At 35.5% G+C, this 24,392-nt stretch overlaps 1 protein-coding gene across 6 annotated transcripts in view; it reads right to left on the minus strand.

The window, feature by feature from the left end:
• RELN (reelin) overlaps positions 1-24,392 on the minus strand; it is a 499,001-nt gene that overhangs the window by 147,088 nt on the left and 327,521 nt on the right. For all 6 annotated transcript variants that reach the window (XM_084977353.1, XM_084977355.1, XM_084977351.1 and 3 more), the window contains exons 14-20: positions 23,474-23,682; positions 22,586-22,714; positions 21,541-21,650; positions 17,461-17,527; positions 14,866-15,099; positions 14,079-14,240; positions 9,284-9,520 (exon numbers count right to left, since the gene is read on the minus strand). In XM_084977353.1, coding sequence (XP_084833479.1) covers positions 9,284-9,520; positions 14,079-14,240; positions 14,866-15,099; positions 17,461-17,527; positions 21,541-21,650; positions 22,586-22,714; positions 23,474-23,682 — 1,148 coding nt within the window. The remainder of the gene's footprint in view (positions 1-9,283; positions 9,521-14,078; positions 14,241-14,865; positions 15,100-17,460; positions 17,528-21,540; positions 21,651-22,585; positions 22,715-23,473; positions 23,683-24,392) is intronic.

The raw sequence follows: 24,392 nt of genomic DNA on the forward strand, positions 1-24,392 counted from the left end.
TTTTGAATGTCCTGAACTTGTAGCCATTTGTCCACTTCATCTGATTTGGGTCACCCACTGGGCAGCTCTTCTCCTTCTTTTACAAATCAACTTTCCTACATCTCCAGGGCTGACCATGTCACTTGGGGCTGGTGTCAAAAACTAAGCTTCCAAAATCCTCCCATCACAATGTTACATACCACACAATGTCACTCTCTTTTTTCTCATGCCTTCTGTCATTCACAGCTAATTTTACTTCCTGTATGTCATTCACCTTCTCTCTACTTTGACTACTTCCTTTGTGAAATTTCTCTTTCTAAAAAATGATTGCACCATGACCAGGGCTAGTAATTTACTTGTATAAAGAAAAAAAAATTAGACATAACAAGTAATATTACATAAATTCTATTTCTAACACCCATGAAAGTAACTAGGGGGATCCTTTTGACATTTCTGCATCTCACTTATTACTAAATCTTCTTTCAATTAAATATGTTTTTCCTCAGGCACAATTAAAGATAAGAACTATAGCTTTTCTTATTTCAACTTATTTTTTTTATTTTCCAGTTTTATTAAGATATAATTGCCACATGCCATTGTATTAGGTGTATAACATAACAATTTGATACATGTATATGCTGCAAAATGATCACTGTGTGTTAACATCCATCTCCTCACATAATTACAATTCTTTTTTCTTGTGATGAGAACTTTTAAGATCTACTCTCTTAGAGACTTTCCAATTTAAACTACAGTACTATTAAGCACAATCATCATGCTATACATTACATCCCCAGAACTTATTCATCTCATAAGTGAAAAGTTTGTGCCTTTTGACCACCTTCACCCATTTTGCCTATCCCCCAAACCCATCTCTGACAAACACCAATCTGTTCTCTGTGTCTATGAGATTAGATTCTTTTCAAGGTCCATCCATGTTGTCACAAAATGGAGAATTTCTTTATGGCTGAAAATATTCCATTGTCTATACCACATTTTCTTTATCCAGTCATGCACTGATGTACATTTTCACTGTTTCCAAGTCTTGGCTATGGTAAATAACGCTGCCACAAACATGGAGCAAGGTACAACTATCTTTTCACAATAGAAATTTCATTTCCTTTGGAGAGATACCCAGAAGTAAAATTGCGGGATCACATGGAATCTATTTTTAATTTTTTGAGGAACTTCCATATAGTTTTTCATAATGGCTGCATCAATTTACATTCCCACTAACAGTGCACAAGGGATCCCCTTTCTCCACATCCTCACCAATACCTGTTATTTCTTGTCTTTTTGATACGTCACTCTCACGTGTGTGAGGTGATATCTCATTGTGGTTTGGACTTGCATTTCCCTGATAATTAGGGATGTTTAGCACATTTTCATGTACCTATTGGTCATCTGTATGTCTTCTTTAGTAAAATGTCTATTTAGATCCTCTACCCATTTTTAAAATCAGATTGTCTGGGGTCTTTTGGCTATTGAGTTGTATAAGTTCTTTACATACTTTAGATATTAACTTCTTATCAGATATACAATTTGTAAATATTTTCTCCCATTCCATAGGTTGCCTTTCCATTTTGTTGACAGTTTTCTTTGCTGTACCTAAGATTTTTGGTTTAACATGGTCCCACCTGTTGATTATTTTGCTTTCATAGCCTTTGCTTTTAGGGTCAAATCCAAAACATCATTGTCAAGACTGATGTCCAAGAACTTATTGTCTAGTTTCCTTCTAGGAGTTTTATGGTTTCAGATGTGATGTTCAAGTCTTTGATCCATTTTGAATTAATTTTCATGTATGGTGTAAGATAGTGGCCCAGTTTTTTTCTTTCTTTAGTGTGTAGCTGTCCAATTTTCCAAATACAACTTATTGAAGAGACTGTCCTTTCTCCATTAAATATTCTTGGCTCTTTTGTCAAAAATTAATTGATCATATATACATTGGTTTATTTCTGGGTTCTCTTTTCTGTTCTTTATTGATCTACTTGTCTGCTTTTATGTTTTGATTACTATAGCTTTGTAGTATAGTTTCAAATCAAGGAGTGTGATGCCTCTCACTTTGTTCTTCTTTCTCAAGATTACTTTGCCTATTTGAAGTCTTTTGTGGTTACATACAAATATTAGGATTATTTATTCTATTTTTGAGAAAAATGCCATTGGAATTTTGGTAGGGATTGCATTGTATCTGTAGATTTCTTTGGGTAGTATGGACATGATAACAGTACCAATTATTACAATCCAATCCATACTACCATTTATCTATATCTTAAATTTCTTTCATTAATGTCTTACAGTTTTCAGCATGCAGATCTTTAACCTCCTTGGTTAAATTTATTCTTAGGTATTTTATTCTTTCTGATGCAGCTGTAAATGGAATTGCTTTCTTAATTTTTCTTTCTGGTAGTTCACTGTTAGCGTACAGAAATGTGACTCATTTTTTTCGTGTAAGGATTTTGTATCCTGCAACTTTGCTAAATTCATTTATTAGTTCTAATGGTGTTGGTGGAGTCTTTAGTTTTTCTATATGTATTAATAGAATATCACATCATCTGCAAACAGAGACTGTTTTACTTTTTCTCTTCTGAATTGGAGACTTTTACTCATTTTCTTGCCTAATTGCTCTGGATGGGACTTTTAGGACTATGTTGAATAAAAGTAATGAGAGTGGCCATCCTTGCCTTGTTCCTGATCTTAGAGGAAATGCATTCAGCTTTTCATCACTGAGTATGATGTTATCAGCTGTAGGCTTGTAATATATGGCCTTAATTATTTTGAAGTATGTTCCCTTTATACATACTTTGTTGAAAGTTTTTTAAAATCACAAATGGATGTTGAATTTTGTCAAATGCTTGTTCTGCATCTATTGAGATGATCATATGATTTTTATCTTTCATTTTTTAATGTGGTATATCACTTCATTGATCTGCACATGTGGAACCATCCCACTTGATCATGGTGTATATTCTTTTAATATATGGTTGAATTAGATTTGCTAGTATTTTGCTGAGGATCTTTGCCTCATGTTCATCAGGAATCTTGGCCTGTAATTTTCTTTTCTTATTACACCCTTGTCTAGTTTTGGTGTCAGAGTAATGCTGGCCTTGTAAAATGAATTTGTAAGTATTCTTTTCTCTTACTTTTTAAAGAGTTTGAGAAGAATTGGTATTAATTCTTAGAATGTCCAGTAGAATTCACCAGTGAAGCCCTCTCCTCCTAGGCTTTTGTTTTCTAGGAGGTTTTTTGATTACTAATTCAAGCTCTTTACTAGTATCTGGTCTATTAAGATTTTGTTTCTTCATGATACAGTCTTGGTAGATTGTATGTTCCTAGGAATTTATCCCTTTCTTCTAGTTTGTCCAATTTGTTGACATGTAACTGTTCTTATGTTCTTTCGTATTTCTGTGTATCAGTTGCAATGTCTCCTTTTACATTTCTGATTTTATCTTCTCTCTTTTTTTTCTTAAGTCTAGCTAAAAGTTTGTCCATTCCATTTATTTTTTCCAAAAAACCAGCTCAGGTTCACTGATCTTTTCTATTATTTTTTAGTTTCTATTTCTTTTATTTCCAATCTGATCTTTGTTATCTCTTTCCTTCTACTAACTTTGGAATTTTTTTGTTCTTCTTTGCCTAGTTCCTTGAAGTGTAAAACTAGGTTTATTTGAGATCTTTCTTGTTTCTAAGTGTAGGCATTTATTATTATGAACTTTTTTTTCCCTGCACCCTCAGCATATGGAATTTCCTGGGCCACGGTTTGAACCCACACCACAGCAGTGACCCAAGTCACAGCAGTGAAATCGCCAGATCCTCAACCCACTGGGCCATCAGGTTACTCCTGAATTTCTCTCTTAAAACTGCTTTGTGCTGGATATTAAGAAAAGAAAATCATGGACTTGGAGAAGAGACTTGTGGCTGCCTGACGGGAGGGGGAGGGTGTGGGAGGGATCGGGAGCTTGGGCTTATCAGACACAACTTAGAACAGATTTACAGGGAGATCCTGCTGAATAGCATTGAGAACTTTGTCTAGATATTCATGTTGCAACAGAACAAATGGTGGGAGAAAAAATGTAATTGTAATGTATACATGTAAGGATAACCTGACCCCCTTGCTGTACAGTGGGAAAATAAAAAAATTACAAAAAAAAAAAAAAACTGCTTTGGCTCCATCTCATATGTTTTGGTATGTTGCATTTCTTTTTCACTTGTCTTAAGATATTTTTTGACTTCTCAACTCATTGGTTGTTCAGCAGCACATTTTTTAATCTCTACATGTTGGTGGATTTTCTAGTTTTCTTCTTGTAATTGATTTCTAGTTTTGTACCATTGTGGTTGGAAAGGTTGCCTGATATGATTTCAGTCTTCTTAAATTTATTGACTTGTTTTGTGGCCTAATGTATGATCTATCCTGGAGAATGTTCCATGTGAACTTGAGAAAAATATGTATTCTGCTGCTTTTGGATGTAATGTTTTAGAATGTCTGTTAAGTCCATCTGGTTTAACTTGTCTTTTAAGTTCAATGTCTTCTTATTGATATTCTGTTTGGATCCACTGCTTAAATTAGGGTATTTATCCCCTTCCTATTATTGTATTGCTGTTGATTTCTCCCTTTAGATCTGTTAATATTTGCTTGGTATATTTAGGTGCTCCTGTGTTGGGTGCATAAGTATTTATAAATGTTATATTATCTTGCTGGATGGACTGCTTTATCATTATATAATGCCATTCTTTACCTCTTATTAGAGTCTTTGTCTTTAAATCTATTTTTTTCTGATATAAGTATAGTTACTCCTGCTTTCTTTGGGCTTTTCTGTTTGTATGCAATGTCTTTTTCCTCCCCATCCCTTACTTAAGGTTTATGTGTGGTCTTAAATATGAACTGAGACTCTTATAGGAAGCATATAGTTGGGTCTTGTGTTTTTTTTAATCCATTTAGCCACTCTATGACTTTTGATTGGGGAATTTAGTCCATTTATATTTAAAGTAATTTTTGCTAAGTATGGACTTACTGTTGCCATTTTGTCAATTGTTTTCTGGCTGTTTTGTAATTCCTTTGTTCCTTTTCTCTAGTGCTCTTTTCTTTTGTGATCTGATGATTTTCTGCGGCAGTATACTTAGATACCTTTCTCTTATCTACTCTAGGCTTTTGTTTTGTAGCTACCATGAGGTTTATATAAGACACCTTATATTTAAAACAGTCTATTTTAGCTGAAAATGACCTAAATCAAATGCATACTAAAGCTCTACATTTTTATCCCCCACCATATATCATGTTTTGGATCTTGTCTATCTGTTAACATATACTACAGCTATAGTTATTTGTATTACTTTTGTCTTTTAACCTTTAAACTAGATTTGTAAGTGATTTACCCACCATTATTACAACACTAGAGTATTTTGAATTTAACTATCTACTTACCTTTACCAATGAGATTTATACTTTCACATGTTTTCCTGTTACTAATTTGAGCCCTTTTGTTTCAGTTTGAAGACCATCCTTTAACACATTTCCTATAACGCCCACTAGTGGTGCTGAATTCCTTTAGCCTTTGCTTATCTGAAAAACTCTTTATCTTTCCTACTAAAATCAACTGCCAATTCTAATGTGCTATTACGACCATTCCCTAACAGTTTTACACATTTTGAAACCAAAACCCTATATAATGTGACAACAATGTCTTTCTCACGTGTATACTTAGCTACTCCACTAGATAAGACAGAGGAATGCAAATATTCTTTGGTATGATCACTAATAGTATTAGTCAAATAATCTTTATTAAATCTCAATTAAAATAATTCCCTTAGTGATCTTAAAATATATAAAAGAGATTTTAAAGACTGTTTTTAGAACATAAAGCTGACAGAGGCTCTGACTGCAGATACTATGTATGGAAGAAAGGAAAGTACAACAAATAATTAAAAGCACTTCATTTCCCCATGGAAAAACGTACTCTAAGAGGACACACTGTAAAGTGATTTGTAGCATATTGACTGTAGTTCTTCTAATGAAAAAGCAATTGTCCAAGTTTTCCCTGGAGAACACTCTTAGTAACAACAATCCATGCTCATGGAGAGTCATGAGTTAGAAAATGAGAACCAAATGAACTCACAGCTGGGAAAAGCCAACAATAATTAATTTAACACCAGCCATTTGTAGAGAACATGTATACATTTCAAAATTTCCCTTGAGAGAAACAAGGTCATTGAAGGGCAGAGGCCACATATCTGAAGATGTTCAGAGAATTTTTACTGAATAAGATAATATGCTCCAAAGGTTTATATTTTAATATATAACAACTTGTTTTAGGAACTAAGAAGTTATGATAAGTAGTTTGTCAATATCATCATTTGAATTTCAATATTGTAATAAGTGTTTCTGAAAAACACTGCTAAAGTGAGTTCGCATTGAACTTGACAATATATTCCTTGACAGTAGCAGAGAGAAAAGGGTGTCATTAAAAGGGGCTTTATTCTGATTCATTGGCTAAGAAAATGGGAACAGTTTGAGATCTTCCATGTTGTTTCATTTTAATGAGCAGAAAGCATTTTTCATGTCCTTATTAAAGTGGTTAATGTGTTTCTCTAGTCTCATCATCACCACCAGAGGATACTCTCTGTTATTTCATAATCAAGACAACTCCTTTTCCTTTCAGAGAAGATCAGAAAGTCAAATCTGATTGCTCACATGTGGTTGTTAATAAAACTCCCAGGGTGTTGCTCAAGGTGCCCATAGGGATTGCACAATTATTTACGTTTTCTTATGGTTTTCTATAATTATTGTAATTGTACTTACACAAAGTAACTGTATCTCCACCAATTAAAGCAGTGGTGGGTTCAGAATATTCATCAGACTTGTGTGAAAGGATATTGTTCTTAGGGTTTTGATCAAAGCACAAAATTAAACTGCTGTTATCATGCATTCAACCGAAGTGTTAAATTAAAATGCTCAGCAACTTTGGAGTTTATTTGAGCAGATGTTAACTATTTATGAAAAATAAACATGATACAGGACTTGCATTTGTGATATGATTCTTTGTTGCATTCAAAGTGCTGGAAAGAAAAACGGCAACACAAACTTGGGGGATACAGTTTATGGTAAAAGACCAATCTGGATTACTGTTAATTCAGGTCAAATTAAAATTTCAGAATCATAAAATTCTAAGAAACCTCATTTTGCTTTACATCTTTGTATTCTTTTTTTTTCACCTCTTTATTTTCTTTGATGACTCCAGGACTAAGAAAGAATATGCATAAAAACAAGCATCTGAGGCTATCAACTAGAAAACACACAATATAACCTTTCATACTGTGTCATATAGAAATTTCACTCTATCTACTTGGAAAGTGCTCACAGCAAAAGTGATCAGCTGTACTTCCATTCCATTAGCTGTCATTTTGATGCTAGAATTTTAGCCTGCTGTGTGTGAGATGTGACTGTCCATGCACAATTCCCATCAACGGTAATTTTCTGTGCAATGGTGTGTAAAATTTACCTCTAATTATGATAAGGTCACTGATGGGTCATTTATGATATGCTCTCTGGAGACAATTGCAGTGAATAGCTTTTGTTGGGATTCATCTGGAGAAATTAAATTGGTCTGACCATGACTCAATAGAAAGTAAAAGACTCTTAGAAAATTACTCCTCAATCATGTTTAAAGTCCTAAAGGAACCCAGAGAGGGGCAGTATGCACAGTGGTGAAGTCTGTCAGTTTGGAACTTACAGACCTGGGTTATAATCTAGGATCACTGGTCCTAGAAAGCCCTAAATATGATCTAGCATCTGCACATCTCTTGGCTTCCATTTCTGATATTTGTTCCCTTATTGGTCTCCAGCCGCAGGCTTCCTTCCTGATTTTTGAATATGCTATAGTCACTCTCGATTTGGGAGTCTGCACTACAAAGTTTTCTGTAGTTGAATGCTCTTCATTCAGATCTTCAGGTGCCTGGAACTTCCTGTTCTTTTACTTTCCAGTTAGTGGAATACATTGTATTCACTATCTGAACTACCTGAACATAAATAGCCTCCTTCTCCAATTTAAGTTGCCAACTCCCATCTATAGTTAGTCACCACTGTGTCATCTTACTGATATTTTTGAAGAACTGATCAAGGTGATCGTAATCTTAAATTATTTATTTACTGCTTACTGTATAATTAAGTTTGCACATGAGCATAGGGAGAAAAAAATCTAAGAATGAAAGACATCTTGACTAAGGAGATCTCGTAATCTTGAAACCCCACTGACATTAACTATAGAAGTCACTGGCCCAATACTGCTTGATGAAATGAATTCAAAAGGAGATCTTAGTTAACAAATCAGGGATGGCTAAATGTCTTGGACTTTATGTAAGTCAGCATGAAAATAAAATACCTCCTGAGAAATTTTATTAAAAGACATCTGAGTGATTCCAATTTCCACTATGATCATGATGGGCCTCCATGAAGGGAGAATATGTTAGTCACTTCAGTTGTTAACACTTTTTGAAGAGCGTTTTTATATGTAATTGTGGGAAAGTGAAAATTTGAGATTAATAAATATGGAAAAATTATACATTTATTTAAATCTATCAGTATTTTGTTTTTGGTTTTCCTTCCCAAGATAACTTACTGGTAGACATAATAGCTTTTTTACTTTATTTTATTTTTGTTAGAAAATAGTTGAGTTATGATGTTTTGTCAATTTCTGCTGTACAGCATAGTGGCCCAGTCATACGTCTATATACATTCTTTTATTTATACTATCTTCTATCATGTTCCATCCAAAGAGATTGTATACAGTTCCCTGTGCTGTACAGTAGGACCTCTTTTCTTATCTATTCTTTCTTTTTTTTTTTTTTTTTGTCTTTTTTTTTTTTTTGTCTTTTTGTCCTTTGTTGTTGTTGTTGTTGTTGCTATTTTTTGGGCCGCTTCCGCGGCATATGGAGGTTCCCAGGCTAGGGGTCAAATCGGAGCTGTAGCCACCGGCCTACGCCAGAGCCACAGCAACTCGGGATCCGAGCCGCGTCTGCAACCTACACCACAGCTCACGGCAACGCCGGATCGTCAACCCACTGAGCAAGGGCAGGGACCAAACCCGCAACCTCATGGTTCCTAGTCGGATTCCTTAACCACTGCGCCACGACGGGAACTCCTCTTATCTATTTTAAATGTAATAGTTTGCATCTACCAATAATAGCTTTACAAATGGTTCACGTTTGTAAATATTTGTCAACAAATGACTAAGTATTGAATGGACCGGAAGATCATCTTTGTGTTTCAATCCTTAATGCAAATTCTAACAAGAAGAAGAAAAGATGAAATCCTTACCAAAGGGTCCAGTCATGGCCACAGTATGGCTGAACATTTCCAAGGTAGAATCCCAGAGACTGAGTGACCTCCACAAGATTGGTGAAGTCAAGACTAATGCTGTTGAAAAGTACCGATGTCATGATAATCTCATCAATAGCCCACACATCCTCTCCTTGGGAAGAATGGTATGGTTGCCACCATCTGAACTGAATTCCAAACTGTCTTGCATCATCTGGTAATTCTACAGAGATTATTCTAAAGAAGAAAATTGAAGTAAAAATTCAGATTACTTTGATTATTTCAAAATACAAACATTTATAACAGGATTTTTTTCCCCTGCAGCATGGTATTTAAAAAAATAATTTTCCCACTATGACATTCTTGAGATTTCCAATTTCCTGTCTGACTCCAACAAAGCCTACTGAACACATTGAAAAATGTGACATTCCTTTCACTCTTCTGCTCTTATAAAAGGAAATTTAATAAAACATAGTTGTCAACATGGCAGGATTTGCCTAAGTCTGATAAAGGATCTTGGGCAGCTTGTTACACATATCATAGTTTTGAGCTGTTTGGAACTGTGGCACTTCCTCATTCCCATGAGTTTAGTGTAGCGTACGAGGTCACTTGCTGTGTCATGGTGGCTATGACAACAAACCTATATCTGACAAATGGGGAAGAAAATTAAGAATAATATCTAATTTCCAAGAGCAATCATTGTACACAGCAGCAGGAACCATACATTAATTGCCAGTGCAATGACATCTGCTTGAAAGCTCCATAAATCACAGTACCATGCTGCTCGCATCCATATATAAGGTGAGATGTGAAGCAAATGGCAAATGGAACATTTATCTCCATCAATGTACAATTAAACACCAGGAGAGGTGTTTGCAGTAAATGCACACTGAAGGGACTGAATCTTTTTCCTAGTGAGCAAAGCAAAATTCCCTAAGACAGGTGACTAGTTGAAAAACTTAGAAATAAATTACTTAAAACTTCAATGTCTAAGACTGGATTTACTAAGAAACTAATTTTCATATTTGTATTATGTTCATCCTTAGTTATTATGCAAAGAAACATTAAATCACATCTTGAAAATGTAATTTTTACATTGTGAAAGTTATTAAAATAATATATATTTTCTTTTTAAATAATTTGTACATGGAAATTTGGGGTGGAATAATGTGATTATCATCATTGATTATACAGACATTAAAAACCTGTTGGGACTTTTGCAATGTGAAAAAACATACTTTTTAATAATGAAAAATCAATGCTCAAATATATAAATATAAATTAAAAAACATTTCTTAAACTAAAAAGACATAGTTATTATAGGCTTATAGTTTTCAAGTGCTTTCCACAATTTGATGAATTTTTTTTAACAATGTGAGTTTATTAAAAGAAAAGTAAAATTTAGTTATTCTAGAAATGTTCACGTTTTCTAAATTTTTTTAGATAATTAAATAATATTTATGTTATTTAATTATATAATGAAATAACATAATTAAACTGTACTCAAACTGGCTCAAGAATAAAAACATCAGGCATCAATTTAATAATTTAATTTGAATAGCATTGTTATTGGAAAATTACGATTTTCTTCTATCTTAATTTTAAAAGCAGTTCCTTTTGTCTCTGATGAAATAAATATTATTTTAAAATTAAAAACTGAGAAGTAGAATTTCTTGGGCAACTTTAAAGGAAAATAAAGTGCATATGTGTGTAATAACAGTAATTGAAGTGACCGATATTTTCGCCATAGATTGTGACTCTGTAATCAGACTCTTAGGTTAAAGTCCCCACTTTGGCACCTAATGGTTGAAAATTCTGTAGCTGCAGGGAAGGTATTTAATTTTTGTGTGCCTCAGCACCTTCATCTGTGAAACTGGAATAATAACATCCTTATGGTAGAGTCAGGGACTTTTTTCTGTTTTTCACTATTTTATCTTAGCACCTAGAATAGTATCTGGTACATAAAAAGGACTTAAATTCGTGCTGCATAGATGAAGTACATATTATCATATACCCTGATAGAGACTGGAATACAGAGGCACAAGGAGGTTAAATATCCTCTTTTAGGTTAAGCAGCTCTTTTTTCCTTTTAGTGCCACACCCACAGCATATGGAGGTTCCCAGGCTATGGGTCAAATAGGAGCTACAGCTGCCGGCCTACGCCACAGGCGCAGCAATGCAGGATCCAAACTGTCTTCGACCTATACCCTCGCGGCAACGCCAGATCCTTAACCCACTGAGCGAGGCCAGGGATCAAACCTGCATCCTCATGATTCCTAGTTGGATTCATTTCCGCCCCACCACGACAGGAACTCCTAAGTTAAGCAGCTTTCAAGTAACAATGCCAGGCTATGGGTCTGGTGAGCTTGGCTCTAGAGACTGTGCTCTTTATCCCCACATTATATCCTGGGGGGGGTGGGAGTCTCTGGTTTTACCACTTTATGCATATGACTGTAGCTGGTTAGAAACAGCTACAGAACCATTTGATGGGAATATTCCTAGATGAGAACCCAGGGTTTAGGTTAACTTTCTGACTCTCTGAATCTTCCTTTTTTTGAGTGGTACTAAGCTCATTGATTTCTTATAATCAAATATAATAATCAAAAGTAAAATATAATTAGATTTCATAATAATTTTAGAATAAAAAAATAAGCCCTGTAATTAAGCAACATTTAGAATGATTTTAGTCTCACCAGCAATACAAAGTTTTACATTAAAAAGAATGCCAATTAGTTCATAAGACATTCTATTCTAGTCAGTTAGAATTAAAAGATTAACTTTGATATATTTACAGACTTTAACTTTTATAAATAAGAAGCAGAGTTGTCTCATTTATTGAGTGAATCACAGGTAAGCAAATTATTAGAAATCAGCTAAGAATAATAGTAGATAGCCAACTAGCATATCTAATTTATGGATCACACTTCATTTTCGAACAACCATGGCAGAAAGGAACAATATGGAATTCACGGCAATTACAGGCAGCAATTTCCACTGAAGAAAATGCAGCAAATGGCTAAAAGCATCAAGATATAATTGACTGTCCTATGGAGAGTTTACATGCTTTGTATTATTTATCATATAAAACATAATTTAGTGTCTAGAATATATCAAATTCTACTTCTGCCGTGTTACCTCTTATTAATATTTATGAGAGAGGGGGAGGAAGAGTCTCTTGGAAAGAGGAAATATATATAAAATGAAAGTATTCTTGGTACCACTACTGTGTTCTCCTTTTAAAAAAATCTGCACTCTGATCTTAATCTTTCAGGCTGTGCACATACTTAATGCTGAAAAGCCACCTTGATTCTGCTTAGAAGAAAAATGTTGCTGTCAAATGGCAGGCAAGATTAAACGTACCTTTGCAGTAGCACATTAAATGTGTAATTATTTTTCATATCAACAAAGATTAATTAAATTTCATGCTACAGATTGATTACTGAATTTTGAAGCTGCCCATCTTTGTTAGGAAAAATTGTGTTTTGGGCCAGTTTAACTTAGGGCAATGATATTTTCTGCATGCTTTCATTGTTATTATTATCACCTTGAGTTTTACTTAATTTTCTTTAATGCTTCTTATGAGAGTCTATGAAATGTTTCTTTAGGATTCATATGTCTCTCCTGAGTGAAAAAGCTGAGTTTAGCCTTATATTCACCCTTACAGAGAAAAAAATTCAACGTATCTGATGCATTCTGAAGTTTTATTACATATAATATTCATCACTCATAATATTGTTAAATATGATCTCTGTTATGTGTTACTTCATTTCCTAATGAAAATAAAAGTTCCAATCTATTTGCAAACACTTAAATATAGGGACAGCACCAGGCAAAATTTTAAAATATACGGAATCTACCATCAGTGCCCCTGTCTTTTTGCCATGGCGCTAACACAAATCTCAGTGTCCAAAGCCCTCATGCTTCTTCACATCTTTCCACGATCAGCATGTATGTACCCGGGAAGGCAACTGGTGTGAGCTCTTTATATCTGATAGTGAGCGTAAGTCACAGGGTTACCTCCTCTAATGCTATCTCAACTTTCCCACCCTCCTTTTTTACTGCTATTTTTAAAGGAACTTCAGTGAGCTTGAGAGTTAAGTGTTCTAGAAATGGAGAGAATTCTTTGGACACTTCCAATATTGTACCACAAATGGTGATTACCACTCTCCCAACACTGAAGGATAGCCCGACTTCAAGAAAAAGTTAAATCTCACAATTGTGACTATAGATTATGAAATAAACCGAAGAAAAGTAGAAGTAGCCTGAAGAAAGGATTTTAAATATAGCCTCCACTCCATCTTTGTCAGGGACTCAATATATGCTAGAAAAATTTCCTTGTGCTCATTACTTAATTATATTACATGAAAATTCAAAAAAATATATTGGTTATCAGATTTTTGAGTTATAATTTTTTCTAACATTTTATCATGTTTTCTTAACAATACTCATCAAGAGCACTTATAATTTAGAGCCATATTAAAATCGTGTCTAATAGTTTGCACTATCATTGAAAAAGGATAATACTGTTAACTCTTTTCTTCTTTCCTAGGCATCAAAATTTCCATTAGATGTACATTTCAGAATATGAGAATAAATTTCTTCAAATTACCAGAAGTCAGTAGGACAAATGGATTAGAAAACTGCAGCTTGCTAGTTTTTCACTGCAAGATGCATCAATCTTTGTCCTCACCATCTCTCAATGGAAAAGTATCTGGACTCCTATACCACTTGAATAATGATCTCCCCAGGAAGGAGATATCACCCTCACCATTTTGCCAAATGTTTTCCAACATACCTGGGCTCATGATAGTTGAGATATGAATAATGTTCCAAGAGTTTCCAAGTTATCCCATTATCATAAGAATAATGCAATAAAACACCCTCACCAGGCTGGTCAGGGGCTCTGCAGGTGCTCAGAACAGACTTGCTCCCCAGCCTCAATGTGAACTGGAGAAACCTAGACATGAATTGTCTATAGTTAGTGTACATAAACATTTTGAATCATAATATTTTTTCTTGTTTTAAAGAATTTTAAACAAGTTTAAATAAACTATCCCAAAGCTATAGGTTTCCACTCATCCCTCTTTCAGAAAATGTAAGTAATTTTGCCATGAGATGTATGAATATACATTGAAGATGAGGTCAATGCACATGTTTTATAGACAGATACATCTACACAAATACAACCATATGTTTATACACATTTGTATATTATGTATTTGTGAAAGTACACTTAAAATGTCAATCATTCTTTTGCTGCATTATTTATTAAGCACTGGGGGAAGGGAAGATGTGGAGTAAATCTAATCAGCCTCTGCAAGCTGTCAAATAAATAAAACTACATAAATAATTAACTAGCCCTTCACTTAAGAACAGTTTTGATGCTAACATTTCATATTTCAAAAATCTAGTCAGTCATTAGCATCTTAAAATTATCAGTGAACCTTCTAATTTATTTAAAAAAACTAGGGCAAATTAACTCGATAGGATATACATAAGCAAAAAGAGAAAAATTGAAAATACATCTGAATTCAATCATCACCATCTGGTTTTTGTACGTATTCCACCTTGTTTTAACTCACCTGGATTGTGAGCTGTCAAGGAAAGATGTAATTAGCTGACGCCTCCCATCTTTGTTGAAAACCAGGGCCTTACCACTGGCCAAGACACCACAGCCAAAGCTGACTTCAGCACCACGGATAGAGTAAAAGTTATGGTAAGAGGAGAGCCTGGAACTGCCAAAGCTTTCAGAAATAAACATTGGGAATGTCTGGGATGCCATCTCACAAGCTGGGCCGGAAAATCCAGGGTCACATCTGATAGAGAAACCATGAAATTAAATGTTAAACTGTTGGTCCCTTCAGAGATTCTTGAAACTACTTTGGGGTGTTTCAGGAAGTCCAGAGGCCAGGTTTTGATTGACTGGTAAGCAAGACTCATTAATCTTTGGAGAATACTGAATCTGAAGGCTTGATATGGAGGAATTGACCATAAATATTCTAGAAGAACAGAGTCTTTGCACAGTCCTGCTATAGAAAGCTTATGGTTAAAACAATAATTCAGCACTCACCTTCAACCAATGCTAGTAATTTATCTGCAAATGCATCAATGTTTGTGCACATTTCCCACTTAAAATATCTTTGTGAAAGGTCTATTATATGTATACAATTTTATTCACAATGATGTCCATTGAATTTGTAAAAGAAAGGACATAAATAAAACACTTCTATAAGAAAATTAGAATAAATTTCCTTGAAGAACAAATGTAAAAATATATCCTGTGTTTTTGATATAATTATTGGAAATATTTGGAAAGGACTGGAAAATGAATCCATCTTTATTTCAAACTGGATTGGCATTATAAAGGGAATGTGTACACCCTTGACCTAGATATATGTCCTTAGCAGAACTGTGTTGTCTCTCAGTGGAATCCCACATTAGCAGTGCTTCAAGAAAAAGAAAAAAAAAAAAAAATCACACAAACACACACTGCACACAACAACCTACCTGCTGCCATGTAAGAATGTGTTGTATTTGTGTATCAGTGAGAAAACCCATCACAGATGATTTAATAATTGAATATCAGAAACTTGTTATATTTTAAGGAGTTTACTGGTCAGGAATTAATTTCAAATTCTCTATTTTTACCACACTATTTCTTTCTTACTGTATTTATTATGTTGCCCATTATAAAACTAAATTGCTATCTTTTTTGAATGGGGTGGGAGGGTTCTCATCTAAGCAGTCAAAACTTCCTAAAATCTGAAACGAACCAAAATAAAATTTATTTATTTTTATTAAATTTTTTTCCTTCTTTTTATGGCCATACCTGCAGCGTATGGAAGTTCCCAGGCTAGGGGTCAAATCAGAACTGCAGCTGCCAGCCTACATGCTGCAGGCATGGCAACACCAGATCTGAGCCACATTTGCGACCTATGCCATAGCTTGCAGCAATGCCGGATCCTTAAGCCACCTAGTGAGGCTAGGCATCAAACCTGTATCCTCACGGAGACAACGGTGTGTCCTTAACCTACTGAGCCACAGTGGGAACTCTTACTTTTAAAAATGTGTATTGAAGTATAGTTGATTTATAATGTTGTGTTAGTTTCTGTTGGACAGCAAAGTGATTCAGGCATATATTGACTGCAGTTCCCTGTGCTATTCAGTAGGAACTTATTGTTTATCTGTTTTATACCTTGCAGTTTGTATTTGCTAATCCCAAACTCCTCATTTATCCCCCCACTCCTTTTCTCCTTTGGTAAGTCTAAGTTTGTTTCCTATGTCTGTGAGTCTGTGGAACAAGCCTTTTATAAAGCAAGTGTCCCAACAAGGTGATATTACAGCACAGCTCATAAGCCTACTTCTTTAGCACTAGTGCAGAAACAGGGACATATGCTGGCCTCACAGAGGGTCCATGTGGCATGTGAACGTCCTGAAGTCAAATGCCAAATTTTATGTGTATTGGATATTCTTGGGGAGGTTTACAGTGATCATCCTATTATCAAAGAAGTTGCACCCTAAAATGCCAAGAACTATTGTAGCATGAAGTTGAGGTTGTCTTGGCTTTAGGGTTGGGAATGGGAAAGAAAATCAAGGTACATGAGCCTCAAAACAGTTTGCTTCTTTCACATTATCTCCTTAACTTAGACTCTGAATAGCCATGCAGTTTCTAAAAAGAACAAAAAGTTAGCTAAAGAGGATACATTTTAACATGGGGAAACAGAATATGGTTTACCATGGTCACAAATTGGAATTTGTGTCCCCCAACAAGACTGTCCATTGCCAGGGTGCTTTTCAGGGCAAATGCATATCTGTGTATTAAATGTGTCTTTTTCAGACTAGTGATTAGGGAAAATATCACACTGAAGAAACTAAAGAGAGAAAACGCAGCAATCAAGCTATGAGGAATTCAAATTTGTTCACAAATTTATGTAAGGTATGCTAGATTTGTTCAGAAGTTAGTCTAATAAAAATTTATTTATTAATCAACTTCCACTTTAAAAATACATTCGATGTTCTATTATACTTAAATGCCATTTGAAGTGTGCTACTTTTGGTCTTGAGAGACCTCAAAACCCTAAAAAGGAAATGGAAACAACTTAATATGACCTGTGGTTTCAGTATAGAAAACATATATCAAAAAGCAGAAATATAGACATTACGGTAAAAATGCTTACTTGCAACCATGTCGAGTGCACTGTCCTCTGCCAGAACAGAATTTGAGACACGATGGACCAATATAAACTGCAGGGCAAAAGAGAGCATGTGAAAGATGGAAAAATCATTGGAAAGACCAACCACACCACCAGCTGTGGAACAATTTTGTGAAGCAATACCCATGAAAATCTAGTTCCTTGTGTGTACATTGTGCATGGGAATCCAGATGACATAGAATGAATGCTGTGTGACAAGGTAAGTGCTTAGTGACAAATCTGCCAGAACTGCTCTAACTTAAATAATCCTTTCAAGATTTTAATCTTTCATAGCAAAGAAAGTAGGAACATGTGACTGGGTTCCTTAATGCAGTCTCTTCAGCTAACATGACTTCAGGCAAAATAGCAGGGCTTCTGTCTTGAATTTTCTAGAGTTTATATTTTAAGGTAGAGAGAAAAATTCACAAAGGATCAATTTGCTATGTCACAAAATGGGCAGATTATAGTTTAATTAAAAACTATAGTTTCATTTTTATCTGAGGAAAATCTTTAACATTGCAGATGACTGCTACATGTGTTTCTAAGTATTAATCCATCCTTCCTAAAATCTGTGGTTGAGCATAAAGTCTTCTCTATAATGCAGAGCTTTTTTAATTTTAATTACTTAACTTATTTGGCTGCCTCTGTGGCATGCAGAAGTTCCCTGATTAGGGCTCGAGCCCAAGCCACAGAAGTAACCTGAGCCACAGCAGTAACAATGCCAAATCCTTAACCACTAGGCCACCAGGGAACTCCTGCAGAGATTTATTTAGTTATTTATTTATTTAGGGCTACACCTGCAGTATATGGAAGTTCCCAGGCTAAGGGTCGAATCAGAGCTGCAGTTGCCAGCCTATGCCACAGCCACAGCAACACCAGATCCAAGCCCTGTCTGTGACCTACACCTCGACTCACAGTAATGCTGGATACTTAATCCACTGAGTGGAGCCAGGGATTGAACCTGTGTCCTCAGGGATACTAGTCAGGTTCATTATCACTGAGCCACAACAAGAACTCCCCAGAGCTTATTGTAAATGGTGGGCTTTAACAGATAATGATATTACAAACCTAAATTCTAATTTTGGGAATGCTGAGAAAAGAGCCCCTGATTGTCGAATGGTAGGCTCTGAGATACTCAGATTCAAATATATTTAAAACTATTAAGGCTTTTGATAGTACAATCAGAGGCACACCAAATAGTACAAAAGTGGGACAAAATCAATGAAGAATTAGTGACACAATGGTTATGAATACCTCACACATTCAATTTCAGGCACAAACAAATTTACTATTCATTATCATTGTCTTCTCTGACTTGTCATGTCAAAATAGTTAAACAATTTTATTTTAAAATAAATTTTCCTGTGGTCTATGCTCCTTCAAGCACTTGCTCCCCGGAGTCAATTAACCTGTGAAATACTTTAAAAGAAATGCGAAGCAGGTCAGTGGAAAAACTCTTTCTCAAGGAAATTGTTGGTTTAGGAAAAGCTTAGATAGCAGGTTCAAGGGGTAAAGATACTAGTTTTAGGTGTCAAATAACCCCGGATTCAAATTCTAGCTTCACCTGGGAAACTGGATTAAGTGATTTATCCTGTCTGAGCCTCAGTATCCCCATTGTCTAAAGTGGGATAATATTCCTTGGAGGAAAGGAATAAAAGAAATGTTTCCTGCCTGGCACCTGGCACCATATGGTTATATCACCATCTCCACACTAGAGTCAAGGGTCCTTTGGCATCTTCCTGCCCCATCTGCTCTGATGGCTCCACTGTACACCAAGTAATGAGGAATCAGAAAGGGAATCTCTTACATGGGAGAGTGTGTGGGTTGTTTTCCGAGCACACTTGATTTTATGGCTCCAATCGCATTTACTCTAAGTCCTGCAAGCAGTTCTTTGAATTCTGCAGGGCTGCCTCATAGTGTCCTCATATCATACTTCAAAAAGCTCCCATCTTTAAAAATAACTCAACAACAGAACAAGTTCCAAGTCAATGGAAAAGAACCGCAAATAAGAATTTTGCTGTCATCCTTCCCTGCTAATGATGAAGTCATTAAGACTCAGAGTATTGAGTCAATTTACAGATTCTTTTCTCCAAGAATACAGAAAGGAGAGATTAGTTTCCTTCACATTATCATTAATGTAATCAAGTTGAAAATTTAAAAAGTGGTAACAAACATTTTGCTCTAGGACTTACCATTTTGCTAAGAATTGCAAAATAATTTCCAAAATACTTTCTTTACTCACTAGCAGGGGCTAACTTCGCCATGACTTAGGCTAACTGGAAGAGGATCGTGACCCATTTTCTTTTCTTTTCTTGACATAATTCTGAAACTCCATAGTGAAATGGGAAAGAGTTCAGGGGTGTTCTTTGGCAAGTTGGCACACATTTCTCTTGGGAAGGAGTAAATGTGTGCTGCCTTATGAAGAAACAAGAGCAGGTCCTGTTTCTGTGAATCACATAAATAGAGTAATACCAGAATTGAAGAGATTCTGCCTCAAGTTTTGTGTTTGCCATACACTGTTAACCATGCTCATTCCACGGATTTTACTCTTTTCTCATTCAATTCACAGAAGGATGGTAGGAACTCAGGATGTGTAGCAAACACTTTCTGACTTAGAATCATGTTGCGTTAGCCTTCTTTAGGAAATTCAGATACTCTTTTCGTAGGTTTTTATGTGCCTCATTTTGCATTCTTAATTTCCTTCTATGCTTATTTCATTATTTTTTTCATTTCTTTTATGATTATTTAACATAATCTACGTTCATTATAGGACCCTTAAAAATATGATGACAGCAGGAAAATACCATCCATATCCAACAATCTAGAGGCACATACTTATTATTCCCTAGAGCTAATTAACAAGAGCAGTAATCAAATGCTGCGCAAAATATTCCACCCATGGAGAAATTCCATTTTGACAATTTCATCTTTAGGCATTTTTGCAAATACACTGTGATTGTGTCCGTATGTTTAAGCCCATGTAACTCATATGTTCTTAGTCTGGGCCTTTTATTGGTTTTCTTTGAATAAAGAGTGTTTAAAAAGTTTACATGGCTCATCAGCAAATTATCTTGCCTGAAGTCATCCCTGAGTTTCAAGAATGTGAGACTGCTTGTATTAATTGTGTATCAACTTTTAAATTATTCAAAGACAATAAAAATAGTATTGAGATGAAAAGTCAGCATTAAACAATGGAGTAGGCTTTTCCTAATTTACAAAATCAACACAAGTCACTGGCTATATGAAATTTGCTTAAATATAGGTATTTTGTCTTTCCTTCCCTCCCTTCTACTTCCTCGTAGTATAACCCTTCAGTCAAATTCATATATTCTCTGAAAATAGGAAATCTGACTGTAATGAGAATTATTTTAAAAAACCATGCAGAGTTGGCTATTAGTAACAAATATAAGAAATTTACAGTCATGTACTGCACTAGCTTAAAATATATTCTCTCATGTGCACTTGTCATATGTGACACTGGCCTTAAAGTTATGCAAAAATTCATCAACAATCACTTAAAAATGAATGATAGGTGATTTCATGTACTTCTAAATTTTCCTTTTATACTGTTTTCTGAAAAGGAGGTAGAAGTTTCACTTCAGAAGTTTCATTTTAGAAATGACGTTTCCTCATGTGTGGTGTCTGCATGGGGAAGAGGAGCATTCCAGATGTTGTGGTAGTTACAAAGAGAAGAATGGGTCTTCTTTTAATATATGCAGCATAGTAAGTATTTATGTTAATTTTGTATAAAATATTCAAGGAAAGTGTTAGGATATCCCTCATCATCAATTGCAAATCTGAGTTTCAGGGCTTTATGCATTTTAAAATAATGTATGTTGAAACATCCTAGCATCTAATATTGCTGACTCCACTGCCTTTTTTGTTTTTTTTTTTCTGGTTGTGCATTCCTGGGCTTCTGACAGAATGCAAAGGAGAAAGGGAAGAAAGGGTGTTTAATGAACCACAAGACCATGACTTAGAAACATGATTAAGTCTGTGCTGACGAACAAAAGCACAGGAAGACTCTACATCAATGGCATGTGATTATGACAGGCATAAACTAACCATTATCAATTGCCCACATGTTTCCAAGGATTGGTCCCGTTTGTCTCCAGCGAATTCTGGTGTCCCGGGTTAGTGCTGCGTTAGGAAGGGGAATTGTTATTCGGTTCCACCTGCAAGAAATTTAGCACAGAACAGCTTCACCACCACGTTCACATCTTTTGAGTGTATTTTCTATGCACTTGATGTTCTGGTATCCACATGCTTGAGGCAGCACTAAAGTTTGGTGATAAACTCTTTATAGTCACCTGTGGAGTTTGTTTATAGTTTTAAAGCGGACATGTCACTTCTAAAAATATCTATACCACATTAGAGTATCTTAAAGCAAGTGATTTTTTTTTGGACTTTTAAAAGAAATGTTTACATCATTATTCAGACCTTAGCTACTCTTCTATGATAAGCATCTGTGACAAGATAGGGTGCTGATTACATTGATTACTTCTTTTTTGCTATTCCCTAATCCTGTGCACATTTAAAGACAGGCTAGGAATAAAAGTAATTCTCAATCTTGCACTCTTGGAAACATTTTTACTGTTTGCCTAGTGCTTATTTTGTAAAGTGGCAAGTATTTTACAATCAAATTTAATTCCCTTAACAGTCTTTAAAGGAGTTTATCATTGTCCTTCATTTTGGGGGAAAGAAGTAGAACATTAGAGAGAGCAAATATTACAGGAGTAGATGGCAGAATGAGGATTTGAGCCCAGGTTCAATTTCAAAGCTTAACTTTCTTCCTTTTCTCTATGCTGCATCTCTCCATACGCAAGAATTTTGGCAACCAGCATAGGATCACTGTATAGAATTTAAATTTATGTAATCTAAAATATAAAAGCCAAGTAGCTAAAGAATGAATGATCCTACAAATTGTGATCTTGCAACAGATTTACCAAAGTTACTGTCTTGTAATTTTTTAAATGAGATCACTCCTGAATCAGCAGAAAAAGAGAAGGCAGCTTCCTTACCTATTATGCCAAAAATACTAATCTCAGCCTTACTCACTGATTTCGAGTCTGCATCATGCATTCAAATCTCTTGCCCTGAATTCACTCACCCACTGTAGTTTTCAGAGGAGTAGATTGTGCTGTGGGGGAGGTGGGGTCCTGCACAGATCTCAGGCAAACATTCAGTGTGGAGCAGGGACCAGGAACGCCCATGGTTAGTAGAAAACTCTAAGCTGACGCTGATAACACCAGAACAAGCACAACAAAAAAGGGGCAAAGATAACAAATAAAATGAAATGACTCATCTCTAGTGAAGTACTTTAAACATTTGTTGAACTATCGTAAAAAATTTTAGACGCTGTTTCTGAAATGATTGTTTTCCCAGCCCCTGAAGTCTGACCAGCCTTCAAAGGGCAAGCAGTTAAATTACCGCTATAGAAACAAACTATGTTTTAAAGACAGCAATTGATAACTTGAGATTGTGCTCCTGAATTTGATAGAAGGCAAGGCAATTACCACGTCTCACACTGCCACTTCATCCTGTGAATGTGAGACTGACGAAATCCTTAGAAAGGACAAGAGCAACACTTTAGCAAGTGAAACTGAGAACTCATAGCTCTTGAAGTGCTAATTGATTTCCTTGCCTATTATTAGGGGGTCACTAACTAACTTGGGGTCAAGGTTTTTTTCCCCCAATTATCTGTTTTTTCTTCTCTCTCAGTGGTCTTTTGGAATGGATGGCTGCCACAGCTCCCGCAAACACCTCTGATACCTAAGACCAAGTACTCAGAATGAAGTCATTTCTGCTTAAAACCAATCTAATGATACTTGGCATATGAACTGAAGAATCTTTTTCTTTTGAGGAAAGTACGTATTTTATCAATGGATATTTTATTTAGAATTTAGCTGAAAAATCTGAGAAGCTGCTTTGATTTAATAGCCAAGCCCATGTGTTCATTGTTAATCTGTCCACACATTCACAGAACAAGGCTTCCTACCTGTTCCCAGGTTGCTGTGTTCCGCATCCCAGATTAATGGAAAACTGTATCATGTGAGACATTGTAGAAGGGAGGACGGGTAAGACGTGGAAAAAATCTATGGCCCAGACATTCCTATTATGTCCCTGATGGTTCTTTTGCCTGAGACAAAATTTGGTAGCAGGCGTTTGAAGTTCAGGATTGATGACTACAGAAACCAAAGATGGAACCTTCAAAACAAAGGAAAGCAAAATCACTCAAAATCTTTCCTCTAAGATTCAGTGTGAATTCTCCTAGATTGAATCTTGCAGTTACTATGTACACAAGTGTCATTTATTAAGCACCAGGCAACAGTCTGTGCATTCCATTTGTTGTTATTTCATGTAGAAGATGCTGTCCTCAGGGGGCATTCATTTTAGTCACTCAGAAATCTTCCTCTGTAGACACCTGGAACTCTCTGTGTGGGATTGATCAGGCCCTCTCTACCTGAACATAAATTGGGTTAAGGTCTTTAGAAGTTATCAAAGCATTTATTTCTATTCTATCTACCTTAGCACAAGACAAAAAGGCTACCTGACATTTACACTTTATCATTAGCCTTATTTTATTTTATTTTATTTTACTTTATTTTATTTTTTAGGGCCTTGCCCATGGCATATGGAAGTTTCCAGGCTAGGGGTTGAATTGGAGCTACAGCTGCTGGCCTACCCCACAGCCACAGAAACTCAGGATCCGAGCGAATCTTCGACCTATACCACAGCTCACGGCAATGCTGGATCCTTAACCCACTGAGGCCTGGGATCAAACCTGCATCCTCGTGGATCCTAGTCGGGTTTGCTAACCACTGAGCCACACAGGGAACTCCCTAGCCTTCTTTTAAAGTGTATTTGTATAATACTAATTCTGAAACTAGATATTCTGAAAATGGAACTCTAAGCAG

Source organism: Sus scrofa, chromosome 9 (genome assembly GCF_054392235.1).
Source record: "Sus scrofa isolate SSC_HxYL_T2T_F1_AM1 chromosome 9, Sscrofa_HxYL_maternal_Yorkshire_Landrace_v2.0, whole genome shotgun sequence".
In the NCBI taxonomy this organism is placed as follows: Eukaryota; Metazoa; Chordata; class Mammalia; order Artiodactyla; family Suidae; genus Sus; species Sus scrofa.